The 12,535-nt window shown below is 44.1% G+C and overlaps 1 protein-coding gene across 4 annotated transcripts in view; it reads right to left on the bottom strand.

Annotated features, from left to right (window-relative positions):
• Positions 1 to 12,535, bottom strand: part of zranb3 (zinc finger, RAN-binding domain containing 3) — an 83,448-nt gene that overhangs the window by 4,381 nt on the left and 66,532 nt on the right. For all 4 annotated transcript variants that reach the window (XM_031852119.1, XM_031852117.1, XM_031852120.1 and 1 more), the window contains exons 16-19: positions 11,026 to 11,130; positions 8,555 to 8,697; positions 3,124 to 3,264; positions 628 to 798 (exon numbers count right to left, since the gene is read on the bottom strand). In XM_031852119.1, the coding sequence (XP_031707979.1) occupies positions 628 to 798; positions 3,124 to 3,264; positions 8,555 to 8,697; positions 11,026 to 11,130 (560 nt within the window). The remainder of the gene's footprint in view (positions 1 to 627; positions 799 to 3,123; positions 3,265 to 8,554; positions 8,698 to 11,025; positions 11,131 to 12,535) is intronic.

The following is a 12,535-nucleotide window of genomic DNA, read 5'->3' as shown; positions in this document are numbered from 1 at the left end:
ATATCCCCGACTGGAATCTTACCATTTTCTACCCCAAACAGTTGAGATTCTTTTTTTTTCAGACGCCAGAAGAATGTCGTTATTGTGGTTTTTACTACTGTGGTTGGATTCAGCTGAGGGCCACGCATCATTGTGTGGAAGTTTGATGAAAGTCAGGTATAGAGGCGCGAAGGATCTGACCTGAATCCGGCTCTTGAAAACCACTCACGGAAATTGGATTTCTACCTTAAACGGGCCGAGACTGAACGAGCAGAAATGTTTCCACTTTCCATTCAAAACATTGTTTATATTTATGTTAAAATGCGGTGGATTGATCTTCAGAAAAAGGATTGATTTCGAGCTTGTTTTGCACAAAAACTCTGAGTATAACTGAATTTTTAAGGGTGCCAGATGGCTTTGGCACATGACAATCGGTACTCGGGAAGTTTAACCAATTACAGACGCAAACTATTTGAAAGTTAATTCAATATGCATTTCTTTGACCGACATCTCACCAAAGACGACATGGAGTGTCCCCATTGCAGTAAGCCCCGCCCCTCTGGTGCTCCAAAAGATTTACATGCATCTGCTGTTCCACACAGGTCTTGTATACAGCTTCTGAACTGTGTGCAGTTAGTGTTGCCATACCTGTGGCTGCAGAACCGAGTGTCCCAGGCCCCGCCGGTGGTGGAGCAGGCCTGCTGGCAGGACAGACACAGAGGGACACCCTCACTGTCCACTGCCTGCAGGAAGCCGGACTCTGACGGCTGCTGCTGCTGCTCCTCCTCCTCCTCCGTCTTGGAGGACTCCCCATCCCGGCTGCGGTCACACGGATAGAGAAAGAAATCTATCACATTAACTCGCTTTATGAAGACAAACTCGTAGAATCATTGATTATTATGCATCACGTTAGACACAGAGGACACTACTGCAAACATTTCCTGAAAATATAATAGATATAAAAAGATATGCATGTGCAACAGAAATATTTAGACATAAAAGCCGGTTCTAATAAAATTGAAATATATAATAGAGCACACTTTAGCATTACATATGTTGTTATGCAATGCTTAGATAATTAACACGACTGTAAATATGGTAAAATGTGAACGTAGCAGACTTAAGTGTGGGTAAACACCTCGATATTGACAAGAAATGACAAAATGCGGAACTACTTTCAATGTCAGCCTGCGAAATCAATGGATTCCTTCCATTTACGCCATCTATTCTGTGCATCTGTTTGATGAGCGGCTGCAGCAGATTTTCAGCCCTTTGTATCCAGGAAACTTCAAAAGGAAGCTACCTTGACCCGCGTGACAGCCATCAGTCTGTGAGCCGACGGCGTGTTCAATGTCAGCTCAGTTCTTTCAACACCAGCAACACAGCAAACGCAATTCAATATTTATATTCATCCAATTTAAAAAAAGCATATATATATATATATATATATATATATATATATATATGCTTGCTTTGTGTGCTGCAGATGCAGAGATGATGTAAATATGGCTGCTGTGTGTGTGTGTGTGTGTGTGTGTGTGTGTGGAAAATGTCTACATACTGTGTGTGAATGCATCTGTAGAACATTTCAAGTGTGTGTATGTGTATGCAGTTTTGGCAGAGGACAGTGAGCTTGGGCATTTGGCCATGTTGTCCCAGCAGGGTGCTAGAGCCACGTTGGTGGTGACAGATGGACTAAATTCTCTTTCCCTGTGGTTCACAATTCAGACAGAGAGAGAGAGGGGAACAAAGAGACAGAGCACTACAGAGTGAGATTTAATCATTGAAATGGAGAAGAAAAAAAACTTTTAAAAAAAGGAGCCTCTCTGCTTCAAAGTTGAGAAGATACCAAAAACTGGAAGTACCAAGAGACAAATACTGTGCCAGCAACATCTAGTGGATGAAAGAGAGACAGATATAGACTTTTTTTACTGGTGTGCCCAAACAGAATGGTGAAAATATGGTACTTTAGAAAAAAAATGAAACCCAGAAATATTTTTTTGGGACTGTAAATGTTGAATGCATTAGCCAGAAAAAAACATATAACATAATAATGTAATTAAAACTAATTATTACGTGTGCTTCACATTTATCTTCAAAGTAATTTCAATGCATACATGCACAAAGCAAGTGAGCATGTTGGCAGCTCAGCGTCGCAGTGTGAGGTAACTCGTGCTTCAAACCCCGGAAAATCACGCAACATGCCTTCAGCAAACGGTGCACAGCCTGCCAGTGTTTACCAGCAAGCTGATCCCCGGTGCTTCCTAACAAAGGAAACCAAGAGGCACGGGAGAGGGAGCAACATCTGACGCTGCCGAGTGCTCGCTCACTGCTGAACGGGAGGAAGATTCTGTTTTATTTGGGATTGCGACCACACCAGATTTTATTTGAGACAATCTCGTGCATCTCCGTCTTAACATTGGTGATATTAAACCGAAAACCTGCGATTTGTGCCACAATGGGTTGACGTGTTACTGTTGGCAAATAACACCTCGAAATAACCAATAAATGTGTGAAATGGCGGAAACTCACCCTGGACTGGAGACAAAAGTAAATTGTAGAAACAGATTAGCATAAAAGCTGATCTAAATATTAGCTTTAAACTTTATATTTTCAGAGGTACTACTCTCAGACGGCCCCCTTTAAGACTCATGGTCCATCACAAACATTTGAGTGGAACAGCAGCTGCTGCGTCCATATGAGGAACACCGTTTGCTGTAGGTTGTCATAGTGATATTCCATCCTGGGGCTGAGCAGGTTGCATCTCACACGGCAGATCGTATTAGGGTCTTTATTTACTGTACCAACACGCTCAGCAGGCCTTTGTGCCTCTCCCACAGATCTCCATGGAGACAGCTATGGAAAGGAAAATGAAAATAGACCGAAACCCCTAAAGGCGAAGCCGCGTGTTGGCACAAACCACCTTCATGTAGAGACCATGAAACCTCATCGTTAAAAACCACAAACAAGGCTGTACGTGATCCGTTGGTTCTAAATACTGTACAAAAATAACTGCAGTGTATAGCAGCTCCTGTGAAGCTTTGAGCCTAGAGAAGGAGGCTATTTAGGACTTTTCAAGATCCGAGCACGGCTCGACCTCTCCTTGCCGTGAACATCCGCCCACACAGCCGCCCTTTCACCCACCTCTCCGAAGCAGGTGGCGTCAGCGGAGCGGCGGACCTCCTCTTTGCGAAGAAGTTTTCCTTGGTGACCAGGCGGACGCTGCCTCCCTCCTGCTGGGCCTTGCTCAGGGAGGCCCGGGCCACCTCGTCCTTGCTGAGGTACCTGTGAAAAATGGGATAAAACGGGGCTGTGAAGGATCGGAGGATTTGTGTAACCAAAGAGTTTGAAGAGAGCAGATTCGCATGTCGGTGCATGGGGGGCGTAGAAGGAGATGGATTCACAAACTCTCTCTGGACAGTGTTAGTAGCAGCTAAAAAGGGAAATCTGATGCCAGATGCGTGTTTATATTTTCCAAAACTGTGCTTAAACACAGAAACTCCTACTTTCATTGCTTATTCAATTCTACATATTTGCTTGTATTCCGTTTGTCCTCCTCCCCGTGCTGAAGCACTTTTTGCTGCTGCAGCGATCTAATTTCCCCACAGGCATCATCAATCATCTAATCCATCCAGCCACTGGTTTTTATGGCCCTTGTAATACAGATGCTCTAGGTGTGCCGGTCGAGGATCCCATGAAACAGTGCACGTCAATCTGGACAGGATTAAAATGACCCCGGGGCGTTGACACGAAATGCAGGAGGAGAAAAAGAGTTAGGGGGGTGGGGGACTTGTTTGTTCTAGGTGGAAGAAAATTGCTGTGGTCTTGAGAGAAAAGTGACCAATCACCAAACGTCCCCAGGTAACATTAAGGCTTTCCACAGAAGGATGATACAACACTCTAATGGTCCCCTCGGAGCAATTATCCTCTCTCTGGCTGCCTCTACAGGCAGGTCAGAGATCAGGCTTAGCTACTACACACCTGCCCTGCAGTTGGTGGGGACTCGGGTGTTCTGCTCGAAGACACGTTGCCAGACTGGATGTTTGCCGACTCAAGTGGGCCGGCTGATATTTTTATTATTCTTTCGTATCGGTTTTGCGACGGTATTTCGTGACTGTGTGATGATTTTTTTGCGGCTTGTGTAACATTTTGTTCTGTACTTTTATTTTGAAGTTTCTCTGTTAGAGGTGTCTCGTCCTCATTGGATAACTGGCAAAGATTCAGCCTTCTTGTACGTAGAGTAGGTATAACCTTTTACCCCCATATGCATTGGTTATTAAACTAGATAGAAGACTCTTTTAGTAGCAATTTGAAAGAAATGGATTATGTCAATGACGCAAACAAAACGGCAGTTATAAAAGAAAAAAGCAAGGGGCGAGGTAAGAAAAGACGGATGGGGAGGCGGCCATTGCGCCTCAATCAACTCTGCTCACTAACTTATGTAGATCGATAATTAGAGTTGTGCTTTACAAACACTTGTTCTGACAGCTTTGCCAATTCTCAAACTGGGAACATGAACGGTTGCACTGCCACCCGTGAAATATAATCAATAATTGGGGCAACTCCCAGACCCATAAGACATGCAGAAAAATACATTCAACGCTATTTAACTGAGCAGTGAAGCACTGATAAATGTTGCCTGTGGTTATATGTCGAATTAACCCAGCAAAAAAAATATTATATACTGTGTATATATATATATAAAGATATAGTGGATTAATGTCTACCTAAATATGAATGGGTTACTTAATTGAATGCTTACGTGATGTGTTTTTATTCTGACCGCACTGTCTCCCTGATTACTAATGAAACACTAGCCTCCATGAAACCCAGCTATTTAAACAGGAAGGTGTTGCCACTGTTAAGCTAAGCTTTTAAGACACAGGAACAGCTTCTTTCCAGTGGCCATCACTCTGCCCTTTTTTATTCTTTATATATATATATATATATATATTGTCTTGTTTATTGTAAATTTGTGTTTGTACATTGAGAGCGGAGAGTGGAAACCGGAGACAAATTCCATGTATGCGTAAGCATACATGAAAGCTGATTCTGATTCTGATTAATATCTCCACTGGGCCCCACACTGACATTTCCATGCATTTCACTCCATCTCCATCTGGACAGAATACTGTCTCTGGGAGTCGGATGGAAAGTAGGTAGAAAAAAAATAAAGGAAGAGATGGATGACAGGAGGCAGAAAGTGGAGGAGGGAGACACATCAAAGAGGAGAAGTTTCTCTGGAAGCTGTGGGGAGATGATGAAGAAGGAGAGTCTCCATCAAACACACGAGCTCCCTCTGCTTCAAACGGTCCCGGCGCAGAGGCTGGATGAAACGAGACACCTCGCGCTAAACTGGAGTCCAACTACGCTCCTGGGAGAGAGCGTGGATGTGTGTTTGCATGTTGTTCATGCAGCTGGGTGCTTGGACAGAAGTTCTGTACACTAAGGTGACTGCTGCTCCTTCATTACGCACTTTATTTTCACCAATAGAAGCGCTGTGGAGCATTGTTTATACCCGTCAGGACAACTCCACGGTGCACCTTTAAAGGGCACCACATCATGCCCATTTTCAGTTTCATACTTGTATTTGGGGTTTCTACTAGAACATGTTTAGATGCTCTATAGCTCAAAAAACACAACGTTTTTCCCATACTGCCTGTCTGAACACACCTGTATTTACCGTATGTCTGAAACGGGACGTTTTTGTGCCTGTCTCTTTAAGCCCCCCCCCCTCCTGAAATCAGTCTGCTCTGATTGGCTCACGAGAAAAATATGACGCACCTTTGCAAATGTAGTTCTCAAGGCATAGGTGGAGATAGATAGGTGGGGGGGGGGCGGTATATTCTAATGAGCCTGCATGTGACATAGGAAGGGGCATCAAACCTGATTGGCTAGTTTTCTGATCTAGGCGGCCCACAAAAAACTGACTGAGTCATCGTATTTCAGAGTTGGTACACTCCAGATACCCAAATGTGTGTGCACAAGCACTGAAAAAGTTACTTCTTCACAATGTGTCCCCTTTAAAAGGCACAGTTTGACATTTTGAGAAATGCACTCTCATTTTCTTGCCAGAGTCGGAGGAGAAGACTGATACCACTTCCCTGTCTGTTTGCTAATTTGTGCTTTTTACAAGGACCATTTCCGGTGGCAGCCGGTTCGCCGACAGTGGAACCCGCAGACGGCAGCCTGGCTGCTCCCGGGCCCAGCCCCGTGGGTTCAGTGCCAGGGGCCAGGCCCTGCTCAGCTGTGCAAAAATCGAACTAACGAGCTCTGCCGAAGCCACTGTGATCGATGGACGCCCCGCCTCCGACTAGCCTCAAGAGAGATGTGGCCAGTGCAGAAAATGACACGCACTGAAGTGGGCCACCTCAGAAGAATCACGAAGCTACACATAGTAAATATGCACAGGTTTATGAGAAAATAACCCTGCCTTTTCCCAGTTTCGGCTTGAGACTTCAAATACACTAATAGAGGCTGTGTTACAAACTGGAGGTGTGGAGTTTGAAAGATGTGGGTGTTTATCAGGCAGGGAGTGTCTAATGAAAGACGCAATAAAAGTTGCATAACGGCAAGGGTGTGATCGAGAGTTTTTTTTCTTCCCCGTGTGACTTATTCAAGTCCCAGTTTTTTTGGAAGTGCAGCGCTGAATCGCTGGAGTAAGCTGTTAATATAAGTTGCTATAGTGATGTCCAACAAAGGGCTCTACATATTCTCAGCCAAATGTTCTGGTTCGTTATCTATTTTTCCATCTAATCAGACGCCGTGCTGCAGTCTATGATTTCTAAATTAATGTTATTTCACGGATTTTAAGAAATGTAATTCTATCCTCACATTACAACGTGGAGTTGAACTATCCAATGTTTTAGGATTTTTTTGCTTCTAGCAGTCTGGGCAAATAATATCATCCAATGATTTTGTCTATGATTACCGTCGATGTCATCTTTCACCAATTACATTAAAATATTCCTCACCTGTACAACAGTCAACCTTCTATGTGTTATTTTGCAATCGAATAGCTACCATGATGAAGAGAATTGGTATGCAAATATGTGTGAAGGAAAATTCTTGTGCAGTCTTATTCTATTATAAAGACGAAGCAGTGGTCCGTTTTCCAGGCAATGTGTGCAGTAATCCAAGCAACGAAGCGCAGGATACAAACCCGATTAAAATCCCCTGAACTTCTCTGAAATCACCACGAGTGGCCTACGATGACAACATCCACGGCGCTGGGGAAAAACCCGAGCAGAGTGCATCAAGTTTCGGGGGCCGCTGAAAGCCGAGCGGCGAACCGCCCCGCTGAGCCGAAGCCGGAGCTTGATTGGTTCTGATTAGCGAATAAATCAGACAGGTATCAAATCAAGTCGGGCCAATTGCCTCCTACTCACACCTTGATTAGGTTCATGCACCCAAACACGTCCCCCCCCCCCCGGTTGAGAAACACTCTCTTGCGGACTCACACACACACACACACACACACACGAGAGAGTCTACCCTGTAATTGGCAAACTCTCCGTGCCTCGATCCACGCCAGCTGTAATTAGTGTGCCAGCAACAATGCATGTTTGTCAAAAAAAAGAAGAAGAAAAACACACACACACACGTACACATCCACAGAGCTCAATTCATCCTCTCTTCTGCCTCTGCTGACACCCTTTGATACACCCACCCACACACACACACACACACACACACACACGCGCTATTGAGCCTTCCACGACGCCCGGGGCAGTTAGTATTTACAAATCTGCCGGTTCCTCTGTGAAATCTCACACGTTGCTTTTTCCGGTTTCTGACATTAACGTGGGGAGCTAATTCGTCCCGCTGTTTCCAGCATGTTCAAATTATCGCTGAGCTGGCACAACAGGGGCGCTAGGTCAAATTAGCTCTCGGAGGAGGGAGGAGACATGTTTGTCCCCTTGTTACGGCTGACAGATATAGTCACTTACATTTTTCAATCATTTTAGAAAAAAATAAATAAAGGGTCCTTAATCCGCTAGGGCTTTCACAATACCAGATTTTCATGAGACGATTATCGCGGTCAAAGGAATTCACGACAATGATATAATTGCGATGTTTATAGAACATTTGAAAAGAAAAAAATAATGCCATCAGTCAAATTCATCTCTAGTATTGTATGTTGTGCGTTTTGTCTCTTTTTTTTTTTTTGGCAAATGAACTACACACAAAATATGAGTAGTAGAAGGTGGAGAAAGAGACCATAACTGTGAATACATAGTATGATCATATGTGTATTATTAACATATCAGTATACCCTGTTTGCCTGCAGGGTTGCTAGTGTAGGTACTAAGCTAGTTAGCCGGATATGCTAACGATTGCAGCTCACGTTAGAGCAGAGAAACACAGTTTTGAGTTTTGGAAAAGTTCAAAAATTAAATTCACCACCATCCAAACTCTTTAAATGTCGATTGCTGCTTTTACTGCAGTACCATGTCCACCTCTTCAACATGGTCGTGCTACGGTAACCATTTGCTGTTCTCGGGAGCTAAGTATTCGAAAGCCAAAGTAGCATGTTTTGTCTTTCAAGAGCACATTTGCCCCGCTCGAGTCTGACCTCTTGGTGCTGGAGTGAGGGCGCTGGGCGGCGGCCAGCTGCTGCAGGCCCAGAGTGGGGCTGTGGAAGAGGAGGCCGCCGCGTCGAAGCAGCTTCTGCTTCATGGCGGCCAGGCTGCTCCACTCCTGAACGAACCTCAGCACCTGAGGGGGGGAGAGAGGATGGGAAGGAGGGAAGGGGGGAAGGCAAAACACCTCACTTCAAATTCAATTTCAAGCTAAAACCGGAAAAAATTAAAAAAAGAAAAACACTGGAGCCTTCGTCTTTCAACACAAATTCATAGTTTGGATATTGGGGTAAAATATTTTTGTTGTTTTGCTTTTCAATTTTGGAAAATACACTTTCGAAACAAACAATCTAAACCTGCAGAGCAGAGACACTGACACACATGAGGAGACAGTTTTCCAGACAGCTGAATAAAAACCCATCAAAGCAAGAGAGAGAGCTGTATATGCTTTCAGCCAAGTCAAGGATTCAAAGAAAATCCACTGGCAAAATAACAAATAGCACACCAAGCACCAAGGCCTAATGGGCAATTTAGCTACGTATATTACGCCGGAGAGCTTTTTTTTTTTCTCTCCCCATGGATGATAGCTACTCTCACAAAAAAAAGATTATTTGAGTAAAAACAAACTATTCACAGCAAGGTTTGCTTTGTTGACATTTTTAAAGTGGAATTGTGGGTATTTTGATCGAAATAATACCCATCAAAGGCAGCAGATTAAAATAAGGTAACTAGAGGTTGATATTCCGATGAAGGCACTTGGAAGTGAGCCGAGGGAAAGATCAGAGGTCAAAGTGCTGCAGTATGGTTGGACGTAACGAACCGACTGATCGAGGAAAACCCGGCTCCACAAAGACCGGGTTAGCCCGGTGCAGCTGAAGACTCCGGACAAGCTTCAGAAATATGGCAACAGCTCGCGAGGTCATCAGAGGTCTGCAGAGAGTCGAGGCGCCGGATCAGATGTCAGAAGTCGTGACTGAGGAGGAGAGTGGGATGCCGTTTTCAGCTTCATGTTACTCCGATGGTCGGCCGGGGGTTAATAGGCGAGTATCAGACATCGTGTGGGCGGAAACTGGGAGGGCTTAGATTCATCACTGTGAGGCTGGATGAAGGCAATATTCTGTATAAGTCTTATTGCCAAATAAATAAATAAATCCCATGAAAATGAATGTATTCTATCACGTAATGTTTGTGTATCAAAGCCTGATATATCTCCTTCCTCTGTGCCATAGCGCTCCATTGGTTGTGTAAAAAACTATTACTGAGCCACGTTGTTTACCGGCCATCAAGTCCCTTCATAACCATGAACACACATGTAGTCAATCCCACACACACCATCCTGGAGCACTGAATGTGGATTAATCCGCCGCTAAAAATAGTGCCCAACAAATACGCTATTAACTCCTGTTTGAGTCACGTTTGATGTACAGTGCCCACCTGTTCTAACCTCATTATATATACATTATTCATTCCCTTAAAAAGATTATTCTGATATAATTTCAAATTTTTGTTTGCCTGTCTTTGCTTGTGCAGAGTGCAGGTGAGCTCTCTACCCACCGCCTCCCCTTAAGCTCGCCTGCCCGCTATTGATTTTGATGGACAATTGGAGTGTAAACAAGGGGCGTGAATGATGGGTCGGGGCGCGGATGCAACTCACGCCTGCGTTTTACAAAGCAACATAAACAAGGCGACAGGCCCGGGGTGTCTGTCGGCGGCTCCGGGTTACTGCCGCGGCAGATTGCAGGATTTAATATTGGCCGGGTGGCGCGCGGGGTCGTTTGAGGCGATGATCCGTCTCGTTTAACGACCGCCATAAAGCGGCACTTTCTCTCTCTCGCTGGCCCCGAACCCCCCCCCCCCCCCCACACACACCCCCTCTCTTTTCTCCTTTCCTCCATCACCCCCTTCCCTCTCCCACTACAGGCCCTGCGGTGGTGGAAGTGGGCGTCCGCGCCACCACCAATCCGTCAGGCTCCCAGCGCTGCTCCTCCTCCTCCTCCTCCTCCTCCTCCTCCTCATCATCATCATCATCATCATCATCATGGGTGTCATTAGTTTCACGTGGCTGTAACGCACACATCTGCTTTATAACCCCGTGCAGCCGTGTGCCTCGTCTTCACTGGGTCAGTGGAATTGCCGAGATAGCCCTGCAGACTGCGATATCAAACTAAATTATCTCCTCCAAAATGAAGGCAGCCTCTGGGCCTGCTCGCAAAAAAAAAAAAAACCTCAACTACACTCTTGAGCATATGTAGAATTTTCTGTCATCTTGGAAATTATGTGAAGTCATATGCTTTGATATCTTTCTAATCAATCAAAAGAAAGAAATATTGGCACATTTTACAACCATGTTGAATCCCTCCTCCGAGGCGTTTTCTGCAGTAATGACACATTAACTAGCTACACGCCCCCCCCCCCCCCCTTACATGCACGCCCACGAATATCAAAGCGCCTCATGCGCGCAGACCTGCGTTCGATTTTCCCGGCACTGGCGGAAGGCCTCGGGCAGCTCGTCCCAGTTGGTTAGCTTGATGTCCAGGGGGACGAAGCTCAGGTTCAACGGAGTCCCATCCTAGCACATGAGGAGACAGAGAGGAAGAGGACAGCCTTAAGCAAAAGGATTTGTTACCGCTGCTGCTAATACCACCATCACTCTTGCTACTACTGAGATAGATATATATATATATATATATATATATATATATACACACACACACACACACACACACACACACACACACACACACACATTTTGTTTTTTTAAATGCAAGGAATTCTAAAGGGAAATACTATACATCTTTCCAATTATTCTCAGCATATCAATCGTATTGATATATTACATATTTATGTTTTATTTTATTTGCATTATTGATTAAATGTTCTCTTCTCTTTCTCCGCAAACTGTAAATTCAACTGATAACAAAATTGCAATGACATATTTAAACTCGCATCAATAACACAATTAGCATGGCTGGATACCAGATTGGGTGAACTGGCCCTTTAATTGGAACTATTACAGTTTTCTTTGTCGGGATTTTATCATCTCTACAATCATTTAATTACTCAACAAAAGGAAGAAAAAGTGCTCATGTCTGCACACATAACTTTACCATATGAACAATATAAATGTATCATTTGTATTTGGGGTTTACATGAATTACAGCTCATCACACTGGGACTATAAATGGCACTATGTAATGAAAGCAATTAATCTTAGTAGAGCCAAAATGCTGAGATTTTGATTTATTTGTCTATTCTTTTTAGTGTAAATACCATAAACAGACAGGCTAAAATCACCTCTCAGGGCAGAGAGAGAGATCAACACACTTAGTGTTAACGGTACACAGTGGCACCACTCCACTACACACAGTCCCTTCATGGTTCTTTGGAGGTTCCCGACTCGCTGCTGAGTCACCTTCGTAACCAAAGCGAGTGCCGCTAAGTGAATGACGACGCAGTAACTGTTTCACTTGCCTGGCAAGAATAAATGTCAGGGTAATAATGTGGTTATATAAGAGGGACGGATTGCCAACAAACCTCTCAGATGCTGTCAAATAAATGTCTTAGGGAGAAGAGAGAAGGCGGGTGTCTTTTCTGTTTTCTCATCAGCTGCAACAGGTGGATTTATTTTACTGCTAACATCACCTTCTCAGATAGCAGAAGTTAAGGCTTCTGTGAACTAGCAGGATAAAGTCAAATCCTACCGTGTCGACATAGACATTAGATCATACATACATACATACATACTGTCCTTTCATAGTATAAGTCAAGAATAGCATGATGGTTATTTGACTTCACTATTGTCCATTTTCATGTTTGAACTGTAATCATTTTTGGAAGTGTCTTAAAACTTGCATTCTCTCTACTGACCAGCAGGGGGCGACTCCTCCAGTTGCAAAAACAAGTCCGATTTTATAGAAGTCTATGAGAAAATGACTACTTCTCTCTTGATTTATTACCTCAGCAAACATTGTAAA

Source organism: Anarrhichthys ocellatus, unplaced genomic scaffold (assembly GCF_004355925.1).
Source record: "Anarrhichthys ocellatus isolate YVR2014 unplaced genomic scaffold, GSC_Weel_1.0 scaffold12, whole genome shotgun sequence".
Lineage (NCBI taxonomy): Eukaryota > Metazoa > Chordata > Actinopteri > Perciformes > Anarhichadidae > Anarrhichthys > Anarrhichthys ocellatus.
The sequence above is the reverse complement of the archived record's forward strand: the minus strand, read 5'-3'. Positions and strand labels throughout refer to the sequence as shown.